This window comes from Chrysochloris asiatica, unplaced genomic scaffold (genome assembly GCF_000296735.1).
Source record: "Chrysochloris asiatica unplaced genomic scaffold, ChrAsi1.0 scaffold00087, whole genome shotgun sequence".
Lineage (NCBI taxonomy): Eukaryota > Metazoa > Chordata > Mammalia > Afrosoricida > Chrysochloridae > Chrysochloris > Chrysochloris asiatica.
In genome coordinates, this window is record NW_006408605.1 from 10,668,213 (window position 1) to 10,685,870 (window position 17,658).

The window sequence follows — 17,658 nt, forward strand, 5'->3', positions numbered from 1 at the left end:
TGTTTCTAAATTATTTCACTTAGTATGTTTTGAAGTTCACTCATTTTGTAGTAAGGAAACCTGGTGTCACTATATGATATGGTAAGCACTATATTGCAATCACAAGGTTGGTAGTTCAAATCCACCTGCCTCTCTATGGGAGAAAAATGATAATCTGCTCCTATAAAGATTTCCAATCTTAGAAACCCTCAAATAGGGTGTCTCTGAGTCAGAATCAACTCTATGGCAGTGAGTAGGTAGTGTTGTAGCATGTATTGTTGTTGAATGCTGTGGACTCGGTTCCGACTCATAGCAACCCTGTATAGAGTTTCCAAAGAGTGGCTGGAGGGTTTGAACCACCAACCTTGTCATTAGCAGATCAGTGCTGATCCTACAGCTTCCTACCAGAACTCCATGTAGCATGTATTAGTACTTTGTTCCTTTTTATTCTTGAATAGTGCTCTTACTCACTCACTGCCATCAAGTCAATTCCAACTCTTGGCAACTCTATATAGGGTTTCCAAGACTAAATCTTTACAGGAGCATATAGCCTTATTCTTCTCTCTTGGAGGGTGGTGGGTTTGAACTTCCAACCTTGTATTAAAAGTCTAGTGCTTATCCTACTGGGCCACAAGAGCTCATTGAATAGTGCTTTTGATGTTGTCAAGTGCCATGGAGTTGGTTCCAACTCATAGCCACCCAGTATAGGGTTTCTAAGAAGTGACTGGTGGGTTTGAACCACAGACCTTAAAGTTAGCAATCCAGTGCTTACCCTACTGTACCACACCAGGACTCCATAAATACTATTGTTGTTGTGTGTTGTTGAGTCAGTCAGTTTAACTTATAGCAGCCCTATATAAAGTTTCTGAGAGTGGCTGGTTTGAATTGCTCACCTTGTGTTAGCAATCCAGTGCTTATCCTACAGCACCTCACCAGAATTCCTTATTTAGCTCTATCTAAATAAGAAAATTAAACTATAAACTTTCCTCAGAGTTGTATCAAAAACTATATTTCTCCCTCTCAGGTCCACATGTTATGATTATTAATACTGGTAACTTTTTTTCCCAATTGATTTGTCTTGAAGGGAATTTAAAAAGAAGGAAAGAATAAAAGAAACTAAAGTTAAATTAAAAATCTTAGTATATACATTTACTTCTTTTTAACATAAAAGTAAGGAGCCTTGGTGACTCTATAGGGTAAGCATTGGGCTGATCATTGCAAGGTTGATGGTTCAAAACCACCAGTCACTCCCCAGGAGAAAGATAAGGCTGTCTGTTCTGGTAAAGATCTATAGTCTTGGAAACCTTATATAGGGTTGCAGTGAATCAGAATTGACTCGATTGCAGTGAGATTTGTTTTGTTTTGTCAACCTGAGTAATCATGTACATATAGGAAGGCTCTTTTTCTTCTAGATAATATTCATTCTTCTTTCATAGATAAACTTTTACTTGAAGGGTTTTTTTAAGCTCAAAATAAGTATCTTTTGTGATAATACTTAGGTACACAAGTGTTGAACACTTATTTAATTGAGCATTTTAGAAGGGTATGTCTTCAAAAGTTGTGATATCACATTATGTTTTGGTATAAGAACAGAAACATCCTGACAGCTTAAAAAATACTTTACCCTACTTTGATCTACAAGTCTTTTATAGTAAGTAACTTTTGGTTGTAGTAATTTTTATTAGTACAGTTAATATTGCTAAAAGAATTGTTCAGAGTGGGCTGTTAACTGTAATATTTTCAGCTTTAATTTGAAACTGCTTGAGAGTTGATATACGTTAAAATGTCCAATCTAATAAAGCAAAATTTTGAGATACTTTACTTTTTCTTTACCTTAATTTATCTAATTCTCATATCCTAAAGATAATATTTTTAACTCACATTTTTTAATTGGCAATATCCCAATTTGTGCTCTGTGAAAAAGATGAGAATAGGCTTTAATCTCCCTAACACTGGTGTGACTTTTTGACATTCTGCAGCATTAGTTTTAAAGGTTTTGGGAGGGAGGTCCATGTGTGTGGGAGGGGAGGCTGAGTTTTTTTTTGGTTTTGGTTTTTTTTTTTAGCATGGCACTTTTTCAAACATTTTTCATGTGCTTAGGTTCATCCAAGCAGAAGTCCAGTTCCCTGCAGGTAGCAGATCAGGACCTACTGCCACCTTTTCACCCATACCAGCCTTTGGAGTGCATAGTAGAGGAGACTGAAGGCAAGCTGAATGAACTGGGACAAAGAATTAGTGCTATTGAAAAAGCACAGCTTAAGTCATTGGAGTTAATTCAAGGTGAACCTCTGAACAAAGATAAGATAGAAGAACTTAAAAAGAACAGAGAAGAACAAGTCCAGAAGAAGAAGAAAATACTGAAGGAACTGCAGAAAGTGGAAAGGCAGTTACAGATGAAAACACAGCAACAATTTACCAAAGAATACTTGGAGACCAAAGGTCAGAAAGACACGGTATCTCTGTACCAGCAGTGTGCTCCTAGAGGAGTCTTCCCAGAAGGGGAAGGAGATGATAGTCTCCCAGAGGATCACTTTTCAGAGTTACCTCAGGTTGACACAATATTGTTTAAAGATAATGATGTTGATGATGAGCAACAGTCTCCACCATCGGCAGAACAAATTGATTTTGTCCCAGTCCAGCCTTTATCATCTCCACAATGTAATGTTTCCGGTGACATAGGTTCTAACGGAACAAATTCTCTTGAACTTCAGAAAGTATCAGGTAATCAGCAGATTGTAGGACAGCCTCCAATTGCTATTACTGGACATGGTCAGGGGCTCTTAGTTCAAGAACCAGATGGACTAATGGTTGCAACTCCAGCCCAGACGCTTACCGACACTCTTGATGACCTGATAGCAGGTGGGTTAAGAAATGTATCTGTAATAATTTCTCTTTAATCTTTGTGTTCAACTTCTTTACGTGCCCCTCCAAAAACACAGACTTTGTGCTTTTCCATTTTAGAACTATGTTTGTAAAAATACTCATGTCATGCAGTGAATATATTTCTAAGTTCAACAGCACTAGCACAAAAAAAATTTGTCTTCCCCTCTTTTTCATTTATATTGCAAAGACAAAGAAATAACATTGCCATGATTATTTTTGACCTTTAGTATCACAGCAATCATGTGTGATATCTTGGGTAGGAGATCTCAAAGTAGAATTTTCTTATAGGTCATAGAGGTATTCATATAAAATTATATATGAAACAGTTTTCCTGCTGATGAGTGTCATATTTAGAAATCATAATTTTAGATCACATTGTTTTCTTCCTTATTTATAGTTTTATTAAATCCATTTAAATATTTGGTTAAAAGTGTTATTCACAGAAAACTATAAACATCTCATGTTATGATTTTTGTGATAAAAGACAAAAGGACATTGAAATTATCATCAGTTGATGAAGATTTGGAGGTGGGGATTTTTATAGTAATTCTCTTGATGAAAGCACACAGACAGATACACACTCATAAAGCAAAAGAAAGGCCTGATAACCTTAAAGTATATGTTTCTGTGTATTATTGTGTGGAAAAGTTACAACTAGATATGAAATGAGGTGCACAAGTTTACTTTCCCTTTCATTGTCCTTGCAGCAGTGGGAAAACAGTGCAATTAATCATTTACCTTCCTAAAGATGGCTGGTGAATGTATCACCTCCATGAGAGCCCAATTCAGAAATGCAGCCAGAATGGCTGTTGACAGTGGATGAAGACCAAGAACTAAGATGTAGCTGGAGTGATATTCAAAGGCAGGCCAGTCCTCTGTCTCTTGATTGCAACATTTTTTCCTTACTGTTGTCTGTTTCTTGTCATATTTTCCTCCTCTGCTCCCATCCCAATTTTGCTATCCCAGTTTCCTTGATTATTTTGTGAGCTTTCAGTCTTCCTAATCTTTACTGAATCTTTAAAAATGTGGAGTAAGACTACTTAAACCAGAATTTCGTTGGACATGTATATGATTTCCAGTGGTGATAGAATTGGAATTGTCTTAGAGGTTCATCTAATGTGTAGTAGGTATCACTATGCAGAGGAGGAATGTTTTCATTTCTTGAAAGAAAATATAATGCTGGGAAGTTTTTCTAGTTAATCAAAGAGTAAAGGTCTTTATTCTTTAATTTGGCTCTTTGTATCTTTAACCTACAGCTACTCAACTCAAAATAACTTTGTCTTGTTAATATTGAGAATTATTATAAATTATGAAAACCTATTATAGTCCATTTATAGTTATAATTTCTAACCTGGGTAGAAACATTCATTGATATTGAAGTACAAAGTATGATTTTGTATAATAATGGTGAAAATTGTGACCTGGGAATGAAATTGTGAAGATTTAGGGTTCAGTAACAGCATATTCCTAAGTAAGTATTATTTGCAGTTATAAAACCCACATTATTGATAGATTCAGTGATGTTGTAACTTAGAACTTGTCCCTTTTGGGGAAGAATATAGAAACAGATCTAAAGGGAACTTGTAATTATTAGCTTTCTGGTAGCATTTGTAGATGTTTCTTATAGAGAAGATAAAATTTTGCTTAATAAAGCATTTGTTAAGTACAGATTTTACATGAAACATTAAAAATTAGTATAGAAAACATGTTAAAATTATAGATAATGTTAATATATTAACTAATAAAAATTACAGTGTTAAAATATGAGGGGCTTGATAAAGTTCATGGAAAAATAGACTTGAAAGAATTTTTCATGAACTTTTTGAAACCCCTCATATTATTGTCTAGTTATGGTTGGCATACTACATTATATAATAGTATTAATGAGAACCAATATGGTTCTTTTTATATTTATAAAAATGAACATCTTCATATAAAAATTACCATTTGTGTGAAGACTGTCTATTTTTAAATAGATGACAATAATTAGATTTTCTTAATTCAAGATGGTGACTTAACTTAAAATTTGAAAACATGCTATTTTATTGTGTCCAAGTTTCTCTTAATTTAAAGTGAAAGAATTTAGGATGAACTAGGTAAACATCACATTCTATAATTATGAAATAAATTAATATATCAGTTGAAATATAGAGAGCAGGCCAAAGATATAATTAATTTAATCTAAATTCAATCTCATTTTCATCTATCATATTTAATAAAGGAAATACTGTACATCTTAAAATTTTACTGTAGTTACACCTATAATAGGAGTCCTGGTGTGGCACTGTAGCACTGTAGCACTGGACTGCAAGGTCAGTTTGAACTACGAGGTCGGCAGTTCAAACTCACCAGCCACTCCTCGGCAACCCTGTATAGGGTCACTTTGAGTCGGAACTGACTTGACAGCACTAAACCTCAACAACATACCTATAATATCTATGGAGTCCTGGTGTGGCGCTGTAGGATAATCACTGGACTGCTAACTACAAGGTTAGTGGTTCATACCCAACAGCCACTGTTTGGAAAACCCTATACAGGGTCACTGTGAGTTGGAACCTATTTGACGGCACTTAACAAACAACAGCATAATATCTGTAGTAGCAATAAATTTTATTCTTTAAATATAGAAGAAGTAAATAGTATTTTTTCTTTATTACTGTTCTCAAAATATTTGTCATGATGATTGGCTATATAAATAATACATTAATGTCTTTACTAAAGACATTATATGTTAAAAGGTTTATAATGTCTTAAGCTTATAATGTTTCTAGCATATAAAAGATACTATATGGGCCATACTTTATAGTAGACCCAGAGAGAAAGAATATATATAAAGTCTTGATTGGGAGTATAGTCCTTCAGGTTTTTCCTTCTGGAAGTGAGTGTTGGGCTTTTAGAGACTGTAATAACAGGAGAGTCTCAGAGTTGAAAGGTCTACAACTAAGGTCTGGAGATTTAGAGATATTTAAAGAAATTCAAAATAGCTTTGACTATTGAGCAGTTCTAGAAACTTCCAGTGAAATTTTCATTAATCATTTATAAAGAAAGGAGCCCTGGTGGTGTAGTGGGTTACGCATTGGGCTACTAACCACAGGGTCAGCAGTTCAAATCCACCAGCTGCTCCAAGGGAGAAAGAGAAGACTTTCTGCTCCCTTAAAGATTTACAGTCTTTGAAACACTACATAAGGTTGCTATGAGTCAGAATCAACTTGATGGCAGTGAGTAATATATCCAGAAGATTAGTTAAAACAAAGTATTGTCAATTTATATCTATTTATTGAACACTTACCATGCACCATGCTCTGTATACACATTAATAATCAGTTTACAGTAATCCTGTAAAATAGGCTTTTTTCCCACCTCTATTTTCCTATTGAGAAAACGTAGGCTTTAGGAAATTACGTTACTAGTAAAAGTGGTGGAGCCAAGATTCAAACTTAGTTCAGCATCGTTTAAGAATGCTAGATGTAATATGTGCTTATCTAATTCAACTTGCTCTTCTGAATTTACCTGAAGGGTAAATTTTAGATAAATATTTTCTAAGCCTTATAAACTTTATCGAATGGCAATTTCCCTTATTATTTTAAAGTTCAGTATATGAGTAGATGTTTAAATAGTTTTGTGACCTTTAGTGCATAGTTACTATTGGTGGCAGAGGGCTGGTGTGGCACTGTAAGATCAGCACTGGACTGCAAGGATTAGTTTGAACCACAAGTTCAGTAGTTCAGACCCACCACTTGCTTCTCAGAAACCCTATAAAGGGTAGATGAATGAGAGCCAACTTGACACTTAACAAGAACAACAACTGTTGTTGGTTCCTTACAGTATCTTTTAGTACCAATTCAGAAGTAGTAGTAGGTTTAAGGATAAAAGAGTGACTAGAAATTTTTTTTAACTTTGAGGACATTTACAGTAAAATGTCTTTAACAATTTCTTCTAATATATGTTAATATTTATAGAGTTTTAAAATATAGAACACAATATAATTAATACAGGTTTCCCTTGCTACCTGAAAGTAGAGCATTCTTTATGAATTTTTTTGTAAGCCTTAAATGGTTATAAAGTCAAGAAACAATTACCACTAATTTTTATGGGAAATTTTTTTTTGAGCATTCCCAGACCTAAAAAGTAAACTACCAAATCATACCAATTAAAAAAATAATACATAAAACCTAAAATGACACTAACATATAGTAAAAGCAGGAACAATAAAACAAATGTACACTGTCACTGGATCAATTTTGATTCATAGTGAATTTATAAGATAAAGTAGAACTTCTATATGGGGTTTCCAAGGCTATAAACCTTTACAGAAGCAGACTCTCTCTCTTGGAATGGCTAGTGGGTTTGAACCACCAGGCTTTTGGTTAGCAGCCTAGTGCTTACCCCACTGCACCACTAAAGTTTCTCATACCCTACATAAAATAGATATAATGTATGTACAGTGTAGTTCCTGGGGAAGGAAGTTGGTAATGCTACTCTGGATGCTTGGGGTATACACTGCTTCAAGGCTAGATACAAAACAAACACTGAAGTCATTTTACTTTATGCCTTATTTTGTAAAAGTAAAAATGCTCTTCAGATTTTTTTCAGTTAACAGAAACTGGTACTAATGCAGGTCTTTCATAAAAAGCATAAAAGCAAAATGGCATAAAGTGAACTTTTGAAAAGTAGATGATACCTGTATTACATAAAGTTTCTTGCACATTTATACACTAAAATGTGTGAAAGGCATAAGATGTGTAGTAAGGTGGAATCGAGAGATGGAAAACTCGAATATTTTCCACCTGCAGTGAGTGATTAAAAAAAGTGTTAACATTACACCCTGTTAAAGGTGGAAAACTTGCAAGAACTTGAATTAACAAGGCAGTCCCATAGAGTTCCAGCTTCATATAGTTCATGTACACCTAAATCAGTGAGATTTTTGTAAAGTAAGGTTTTTAAAATTATATTTCATATTATCTACAAATGAATTTTCAGTTTCATAAAGAAGCAAGTAGAATATTGTACCTACTTCTTCTGTCATCCTATTGTAGAATAGTATATGTTTATTTGAATTACATAATTTTTTTGTGGTAGTGGTTTTGTTAGTCATTTTCAAAGACATTTAGTTCACAGGTTCAGAAAGTGTTTAGATTGCTGAAAAAGTCCTAGTATCAGTCTTACTTTTGGTGCCTTTTCATTTGTTACTTAACCTAAAAGATAACTCTAAAGAAGTCCTTTATCACATCACATTCTGGCTAGAAGAACCCTTTGAACCCTGTTGAAAAAATTAAAAATAATTTTCAAGAAGTTTTTAATGAAATGTTTATCACATGATAAAATTAATAATGATAGAAAAGTAATTTCTTTAGTAAGGTATGTGTTAATTATAAGACCACTGTTAAAATCACACTATTGAAAAGTACTATATGTTAATCTTTGGTGTCTTGTTTTCTCGAGCTGTTTTTCAAACAGCTACTATTTTGAGGAGGTGTGACAAAATACTATCTGCTTTAATTTATTAAATGACAAATATTATTAAGTTTTGGTTCCATGGTACATGTCTTCTAGATGAAATAAATATATATGAAAATCATTTCTATTTGTTGTTTATGTGGTGACAGAAGCTATAGAAAGTTATATTGACCAGATTGTTATATATATAATGATGGGGAAAAGGGAGGGACAACTCATGTAGAAGCAACCGGGCATCTTAAAATTTGCTAAGTTTGTTAAACAAGTAATATATTAAACTTAGTCTTTATATACTTGTGAATAGGATCCAGTAGTCCTTGAATAGGATCCAATCATAATATAATAGAGAAAATATTCTCTAGCACTTGAAATGTTTTCATTTACCTTTAAGTCCTATATGTTGTTGATTGACTTTTAATCCAGGTATAAATAATAAGTTTATTGCCATCATTGAAAAAACAAAACAAAACGTTTTTTCCTATATTATGAATGAGTATATGATATGATTTGTTTTTTTCCTTTCTTCTGTTTTTCCTTTCATGAGTGAGTAGTAATGTTTCTTTAATACAGTAAGCAGTAGTACTGAATGTCCCGTAAAAATATCTGATAAATTAAGTGAGCACTTCCAATATGTTAAACACTAAGCTAAATGTTCTGTATTCATTATATAATATATATACACACACATACACATTATGTTATGGGCTACTCATACTCTCCCTGTGAGATAGAACCCCTCTATTAAGCAAACTTCTCTTATGAAACAAGGAGTGTTCAGAGACATACAAGATATAATTTCACTTATCATAGTTTTCTAACCACTTAATTTTGAGATTCCCCAAAACATTATACACTCATTTGCTTACCTAAAGGTTGGGAGTTGGAACCCATCCAACAGTACCATGGAAGAAAGGGCCTGGTGATTTGTTTCCATTAGGGTTATAGTTACGAAAACCTCATAGGCAGTTCTGTTCAGTAACTCAGTCACTATGCGTTGCAATCAACTTGATAGCAACTAAAAACAAAAACAGTTTAAAGTCCCGGTATTCATGTAAAAAACAATTTTATTTTTAAACATTGATTTATTTTCAGAGTAAATGTTTACTTTTAAAAACATACTCTGTAATTTATGTGAGAAATATTCTAACTTGGCTTTTTCCTTTTTTTTCATTGTCCTCAAGGTAATCTAATTGCCCTTTCCAAACTAAGATATAAATATCCATTTATATCTTTATAGGCAATTATTTTTTCCCTTATTGACAATGTTAAAGGCTACCATTTATTGTAAATGCACTAAATATCAAGTACTATGCTAAGATAGATGCTGGACTGCAAAGTCATCAGTTCAAACTCACCGGTCGTTCCTCAGAAACCTATCCAGGGTAGCTATGAGTAGGAACCAACTAGACAGCTCTTAACAACAGTAACATGCTAAGCCCAGAGTCCTGGTGTGACACTGTAGGATAAGCACTGGACTTCTAACTGCAAAATCAGCAGTTTAAGGCCACCAACAATCCTCAGAAACCCTATACAGGGTTGCTGTGAGTCGGAACTGACTCAATGGCACACAACAAACAAAATAATGTTAAACATTTTATTCATATTATCTCAAGTGATCTTTCCAACAACAGTATAACAGATACTGTTAGGATTTCCCTTTTACATATGAAGAAGTTCAGGCTCAGAGAGGTTAGATTACTTGTCCAAGAGTCAGTGGTGGAGATAGGATTCAAACTTGGATCCAGTTGACACCTAAATGTGTACTCTTACTCATTATTATTGCTATACACATTTCTGTTTTCTGTGTTTTTCTGTGTAGAGATGTCCTTTATTCTATTAAGTGGACTTTAGCAGTATGAATATTGTTTTTCAGCTGTAAGTAGCAGAGTGCCCACTGGTTCAAATAGTTCCTCTCAGACCACAGAATGTCTTACACCTGGACCCTGTTCTCAGACTTCAAGCAACACAGCTTCCCAATCTATGATCCCAGTATATCCTTCAGTTGACATTGATGCTCATGTGAGTAGATTGCTCCATTTAAACTTATTTCACATGTTCGGATGTTACTTGATTGAAAAGAAAAATTAGTATTTTTTGTTCATTGTGAAAGTAAATGTTATTTGCTCTTCAGTTAATAACCCCTTAGTTCAAAAACAAAAACAAAAAACAACTCATTTTTTTTATTCCCCTAGACTGAGAGCAATCATGACACAGCATTAACACTAGCTTGTGCGGGTGGTCACGAAGAACTTGTATCTGTACTTATTGCTCGAGATGCAAAAATTGAGCACAGAGATAAAAAAGGTAAGAAATGTCAACTAAGAAATAAAATCTGAGTCCTAAAAACAATTTATAGCTTATAACTATTAGTAAATAGTTCCTAGACTATTTCAGTGAAAAGATGGATAAGCATATTTCAAAGGAATGTCCAGATTCTTTAATATCCAGAGCCTAATAATTCCCCTAAATTCAAAATTAGACTGAAGAGCATCAGCAAAGTAGAGCAGGTTGCTGTTGCCTTTCTATTATCCAAAGGTACAGCTTACAAAGGCATCAAAGCTTATCATGAGTGTAAACTAACTTAACATTTCCTTTTCATCAAGTGTTTATGGTTTTTTAAAATTTTTGATTGTTTGTGTTTTCACTAACAAATTAAGGTTTACAGCAATTTTATGCTAAATGATTATCAGTATCAGCCCTTCAAGGAGCCCTGATTGCATAGTGGTTAATGCTCAACTGCTAATTGGAAGATCTGCAGTTCAAACCCACCAACTACTCTATGGGAGACAAATGTGGTAGTGGTCTGTTTCCATAAAAATTTATAGCCTTGGAAATCCTCACGGTAGTTCTACTCTGTCCTGTGTGGGGTGGCTATGAGTGAGAATCAACTCTATCACAGTGGGTTTAAAGTCCTTTCTTTACTAAGACAATAGAGAATTGAAAACATGACCTAATAAATTAAAAATACAAATTTGCTTGATTTTATTCATTTTTATATTTATTCTGATAAAGGTTTCACACCCCTGATCCTGGCAGCAACGGCAGGGCATGTTGGAGTTGTTGAAATCCTTTTAGATAAAGGTGGAGATATAGAAGCACAATCTGAACGAACCAAGGATACTCCACTTTCTTTGGCATGTTCTGGTGGACGTCAGGAGGTCTGCTAATGTTTCTATTTTATGAACATTTTGTTTGTATTTCTAAATATGATTATTAGTATTTTAATTACATGAATAAAACTTACATGTGTTTTGACATGTTCCATATACTTTCTGAGGAATGGGATCGGTTTTTAAATTTAACAGGGATAATGAAAGCCCTTTTAAAGAATCTGTTTTGTGCCCTTTGGGCTATATAAAATATTACCTTACCTTATATATATTGGGGTTGAATGAACCACAATCCTAACATGAAATGCAGATTCATTGCCTCATACTTGACAAACAGAAAGTATTTTAATGTAATTGAGATTTCAAAACTCTAAATTTCTTGATATAAAACTGAACCCATATCTCTAGTACTTATATATGAATACTTAGGGCATCATTAAATCTAATTAAAATGCCAGATATTTAGCTAATGAAATTATAATTCTTATTTCTTTGTGTTTCCTTCCTTACAAGTTGAACCCTTGGTGTAAATTGTGTTTCTCTGTTCATATTTTACTTTGCAGGTGGTAGACTTGCTGCTGGCTCGAGGTGCAAATAAAGAACATAGGAATGTGTCTGATTATACACCACTGAGTCTAGCTGCATCTGGAGGATATGTTAATATCATTAAGATTTTGCTTAATGCTGGGGCAGAAATTAATTCAAGGTATTACCTAGCCATATATTTTATTACTCATGATCAGTAAATTACTACCTTACAGTTAGGAATCCAGGAGTGGTGCTGTAGGATAAGCTTTGAACTACTAACCATGTGGTTAGCAGTTCAAACCCAGCAGCCATTCCTTGGAAACCCTATACAGGGTTGCTATGAGTTGGAACCAACTCAATGGCACTTAACTATAGCCACCTTAGAGTTAAGTGCCTTTCCCTGAGTGTTTGGAAATAAACCATTTTTAATTAAGGTAATACTTAAGTTTCAGAGTCAACAAGTATCACTACAACATGCTTATAAGTATTGACAGCTTATCTCAGGTAATGTGACTGTTTTTAAAAAAAATCTCATATCAGATTATAGTTTGTTATGAATAGTTGGAAATCTGTGTCCTGGTGTGCACTATGGGTTATTGTGCCAGACTGCAAAGCTGTTTGAACTGGAAGGTTGGTGGTTCAAGCTCACCAGCTGCTCCTCGGAAACCCTGTACAGGGTCACTATGACTCAATGGTACTTAATAAGTAGGGTTTACATTTTAAATTGTGAGATTTTCCTTTCCTGATTATTAGTCTAAAAAGAAAATCTATTCATTGATGTTAGAAATCTTTCTTTTATATTGAAACACTTTCATCTTTAATGTTCTCTATGTGTTTTTATAAAAGAATAGGTTATATATTATTTTAATTTTTAAGCACATTTTCCTTCTTAGGACTGGAAGTAAACTAGGCATTTCTCCCCTAATGTTGGCTGCAATGAATGGACATGTTCCTGCAGTGAAACTGCTGCTTGATATGGGTTCAGATATTAACGCCCAGATAGAGACCAATAGGAACACAGCTCTCACCCTGGCCTGTTTCCAAGGCCGAGCAGAAGTAGTGAGTTTGCTTCTAGACCGAAAAGCCAATGTTGAACATAGGGCAAAGGTAAGCAATTTATGATTTGTCAACTACTTCAAATATTTTTCTAGTAGAAAGAGCATGACATTTCAACTCAAATTGAATATGGTATTTTATACTGTCATACGTTAAAACTAATGCCTTAATACAAGATTGGGGACTTCTACTTTAGGTGGTGAGTGACACATTACCTATTACTCTCATTCATGACTTTACTAAGGAAAATGAATGATTAAGAAAACAGAATCAGAACTTTTTCCAACCTCAGCCTATTAATCCTCCAATCTGCAACTTTTGAATATATTATTTTGGATTGTCCTTTATGTTGGCTTTTTTTTTTTAATGTGGATATTTAAAGAACTCTAATGAGGCATGTGTTTATTATTAATAAAATCCCAAGCAAAAAATAATGCATACATTATAAAATTAGGACAGCTAAAGTCCAATCTAAAAGGCGCTTTTGTGGTACACTTGGTTGTTAACCTAAAGCTTGGCATTTCAAACTCACCAACCTTTCCAAGAGAAAAATGTAGCTTCTGTAAAGATTACAGCCTTGGAAACTGTATAGGGCAGTTCTACTCTGTCTTAAAGGGTTGTTATGAGTTGAAATAGATTCCATTGCAATGTTTTATCTTTTTGTGTGTGTGTTTGTTTTTTTTTTAATTAAATCTGACTGTGACAAATTATGACAGTTTCATGATTATTTGACATTTAGAATGTAGGAGATATATACCCATTAATTGAATTTTTTTTTTAGAACTGCTATATGTTTAGAACCCTAGATAATGTAGTTTAAGTGAAAATCTTTGTAATCATACAATGACCAATCTGATAAGCATTTCAAATTGAAGAAGTTTGAATGAAATTCTTATATTTTCTCCCTGAACTTTATTATATTTTCTTAAAACGTAATATAACATTTACTTTCTTTTATTAATCTAAGAAATGAGGAGCTATAAGTATCTCTCAAACTTTTCATTGCACAAAGCGAAGTGTACCTTTATTTATATCCAGCTTGTCTTTTTGTATTATAAATACTCAGTGTACCTCATTTATCTATTAAAGCTTTTAGAGAAAGCCAGACTATTTTGGGAAATGATCATGTAGACAACAATGGGCTCTAACTTACCAACAATTGTGAGGATGGTACAGAACTAGGTAGTGTTTTGTCCTGTCAGAGTAGATAAAATGGCAACAACAATATTAGGAAATGCCTGGAGACTGATGCTCAAGACAATTTTTAAATCCAATATTTTAATCTATTTTATGCAAGTGTGAGTAGAAGTAAAGGAACTTATCCTGAGTTGTTTAGGAAAGAAACTACATACTCAGAATGATTTTGAACAAAAATTTTCCCATTTAACTTTGTGCCTCACTTAATTTTCTTTATAGTCCTTTTCAAATATAATATCCAAAGTACAGAGAAGTTATTATTACCCAATATATAACTGTATACAAATTATGGCATTCCCTTCTTGCATATGATAATGTGCTATGATAAGTTAATTTTATTCTGATACATCTAACAATTTTGACTTACTGTTTAGTAAAATTCAAGACTACAAATATTCTTCTATGAGAAAAATCACAAATAGTGGTATTTTATTTTTTTTTTTTAATTAAATAAATGTTCTGTTGTAAATTGTGTGATAGTCTACATGGGAGAACATTAGTCCTACATCCATTCTATCATCAAATAGTGGTCTTTTAAAGAAATTACAGTAATTTACTTGCATAAAATTTTGTCTTAAACAGACTGGTCTTACCCCCTTGATGGAAGCTGCTTCTGGAGGATATGCAGAGGTTGGAAGAGTTCTCCTTGACAAAGGAGCAGATGTCAATGCACCCCCTGTGCCTTCCTCTAGAGACACTGCTTTAACAATAGCAGCAGACAAAGGTCACTACAAATTTTGTGAGCTCCTGATTAATAGGTGGGTAAATTTTGTACAGATCTTCTTATGGTCCCTTTCACTTTTCAGAGACTTTAAAATAATAAAAGTTGTTTTTATTTTATTGAAATTTTCAAGATAAGACTATTTGCATGTTATCTTGTAAGAAATAACAAAACATGATAGAGAAAACTAGAAGTCAGTCAGTCTCTTCTCATGAGAAACAAACTGTATTAACATTCTTTGATTTTATAGGGGAGCCCATATTGATGTTCGTAACAAGAAGGGAAACACACCACTTTGGCTGGCAGCCAATGGCGGTCATTTTGATGTAGTTCAATTGCTAGTGCAAGCAGGTGCTGATGTGGATGCAGTAGATAACCGGAAAATTACGCCCCTTATGTCAGCATTTCGTAAGGTAATTAAATGTGTATGGGATAAAATCTGATCATTTAAAATCAATTCTAAGTTGAAACCATGAGAGAAAGATTTGTTGACCTTGGTGAACTGAGTATATTTCCCATATTTATTGCTATACACCAATCACTATTCTATGATTCTACTCTTTCTGTGGCCAAATGTAAAAACCATATGGTAATTCATTATGTTATTGTTAAGTGCCGTCGAGTTGATTCTGACTCATAGTGACCCTGTATAGGGTTTATGAGAAGCAGCTGGTGGGTTTGAACTGCTGACCTTGTGGTTTGCAGTCCTATAGTACCACACCAGAATCAAGAATCAACTTTAAATCGCTAGTTTATTGTTACGTTGGACAAAAAACATAAGATTTAAGAAAAATGTTACATGCAGACAGGCAGATCTTCTATACTTGTTATTGTATGCCATCAAGTTAATTCCAATTAATAGTGACCCTACAGGATAGAGTAAAACTGTCCCTTAGGTTTCCAAAGCTATAATTTTTATGTAAGCAGATTGCCATAGCCTTCTCCCACAGAGCAGCTGTTAGGCTAAAACCTCCAACCTTTTGGTTAGAAGCCAAGCATTTAACCACTGCCACTAAGGCTCCTTATTTACTACCTAAGGAGCAAAAGAAAGGAGTTGACTCTTACTTAAAATTTTATTATATAAGGGATATAATTACTTCAAAAAGTACATTGAAAATGGAACTAAAAGATAATGGATTTTTTTTTTCTGCAGTTTTGAAGTTGCCTCTTGCAGCTTGTCTGCTATATTTCAAAAAACCTTCCCATTTCATTGCAATTATGATAAATTAAACTCCTTAGCATGGCCTGATAAAACGCACACCGAACTCATCAGATCAATCATTCATGCTCCTCCCCCACTGCTTACTACAGTCCAGCCACTGGCTTAGAACACACCATGTTTTCAATTGTCTTAGGTCCTTTAGTCACTGATTTTGTTTATTCCTCTTCTTCTGTCTTACCCCTGTCCATTCTTCAGCATCTATTTTAAATGCCACTTCTCAGAATCCTTTTCTAACACCCAATCTGAAAAATAAAAATTCTCTTATATAGTATGTAGTAAGTGCTTGATTCTGTTGTGCATAGGGTCCCTATGAGTCAAAACTGACTCAATGGCACCTAACAACAGCAAAAACATTCTTTTCCTTTATAAAATTTATTCCAATTTGTAATTATATATTTCAATGTGCTATTTTTTTTAATGCTTATCTCTCCAACTGATCTGAAAATTCCATGTGGACCACTGTTCAACACTGTGTATGCAAAATGCCTGGCACATACTAAAACCTGCTACCATAAAATCAATTCCAATTCATGGCAATCCCATGTGTTTCAGAGTAGAACTGTGCTCCATAGGGGTTTTTTGTTTTTGGAAAAGAAATACCAGGACTTTGTTCCAAGACATCTCTTAGTGGATTAAAATCAACAACTTTTTGGTTAGTAGCCAAGCACTTAATTAACCATTTGTGCCACCAAAGGACTCCTGTCACATATTTTAAAAACAACAACAACAAAAAGCAGTTCTGACTCATGGCGACCCTATTTAGGGTTTCTGAGGCTATAAATCTTTACAGGGGCAGGCAGCTTCCTCTTTCTCCAGATGAGCTAATTGTTTAGCTGTCCAGTGCTTACCCAACAGTGTCACCAGGGTTCATTCCTAGGTGGGTCACTAAATAGATATTAAATGATAGCAATGTAAACTATGTGACTTTAAGTAAAACCTTAACATATTTCTAGATAATTAGGTGTAATTTTGTTGTTGTTGTTGTTGTTATGTGCCGTGGAGTCGGTTCCAACTCATAGCGACCCTGCACAGGGTTTCCAAGGCTGTAAATCTTTGTGGAACAGCTGGTAGTTTCGAACTGCTGACCTTGCGGTTTGCAGCCTGATCCATAACCACTACGCTACCAGAGCTCCTTTACATGGAGTGAATTGCATAAATCTTTTTTTTTTTTTTAAGTTTACTACTTTTATTTTCAAAATAGTTATAGTTCTTATTAGTTTGCCCATCAGATTACTTCTCCCATAATTGTGATTTTGATTATTTATTTACCTCCATTTCTCCTCCCCCCCCCCTTTTTTTTTTTAAGGTTTTTATAGTGGATTGAGTGAAAGTTTACAGGGCAGATCATCATTTTACATTCAACAAATCATACATACACCTTGTTTCATTACAGTGATTATAATTCCCTCCATGTACCATCAGTTAACAGTATTTCTCACTGTTCACTTTAGCTCTTTTTAAAACAAAAACCAAAATACATTCAGGCATATATAATAATTTACACC

General features: G+C 33.9%; 1 protein-coding gene across 1 annotated transcript in view; it reads left to right on the plus strand.

Annotated features, from left to right (window-relative positions):
* The window catches only part of ANKHD1 (ankyrin repeat and KH domain containing 1), a 155,643-nt gene that overhangs the window by 120,477 nt on the left and 17,508 nt on the right, over positions 1-17,658 (plus strand). The window contains exons 15-22 of the mRNA XM_006866150.1: positions 2,080-2,838; positions 10,193-10,338; positions 10,512-10,623; positions 11,332-11,477; positions 11,993-12,135; positions 12,851-13,064; positions 14,793-14,968; positions 15,182-15,344. Of these exons, the coding sequence (XP_006866212.1) occupies positions 2,080-2,838; positions 10,193-10,338; positions 10,512-10,623; positions 11,332-11,477; positions 11,993-12,135; positions 12,851-13,064; positions 14,793-14,968; positions 15,182-15,344 (1,859 nt within the window). The remainder of the gene's footprint in view (positions 1-2,079; positions 2,839-10,192; positions 10,339-10,511; positions 10,624-11,331; positions 11,478-11,992; positions 12,136-12,850; positions 13,065-14,792; positions 14,969-15,181; positions 15,345-17,658) is intronic.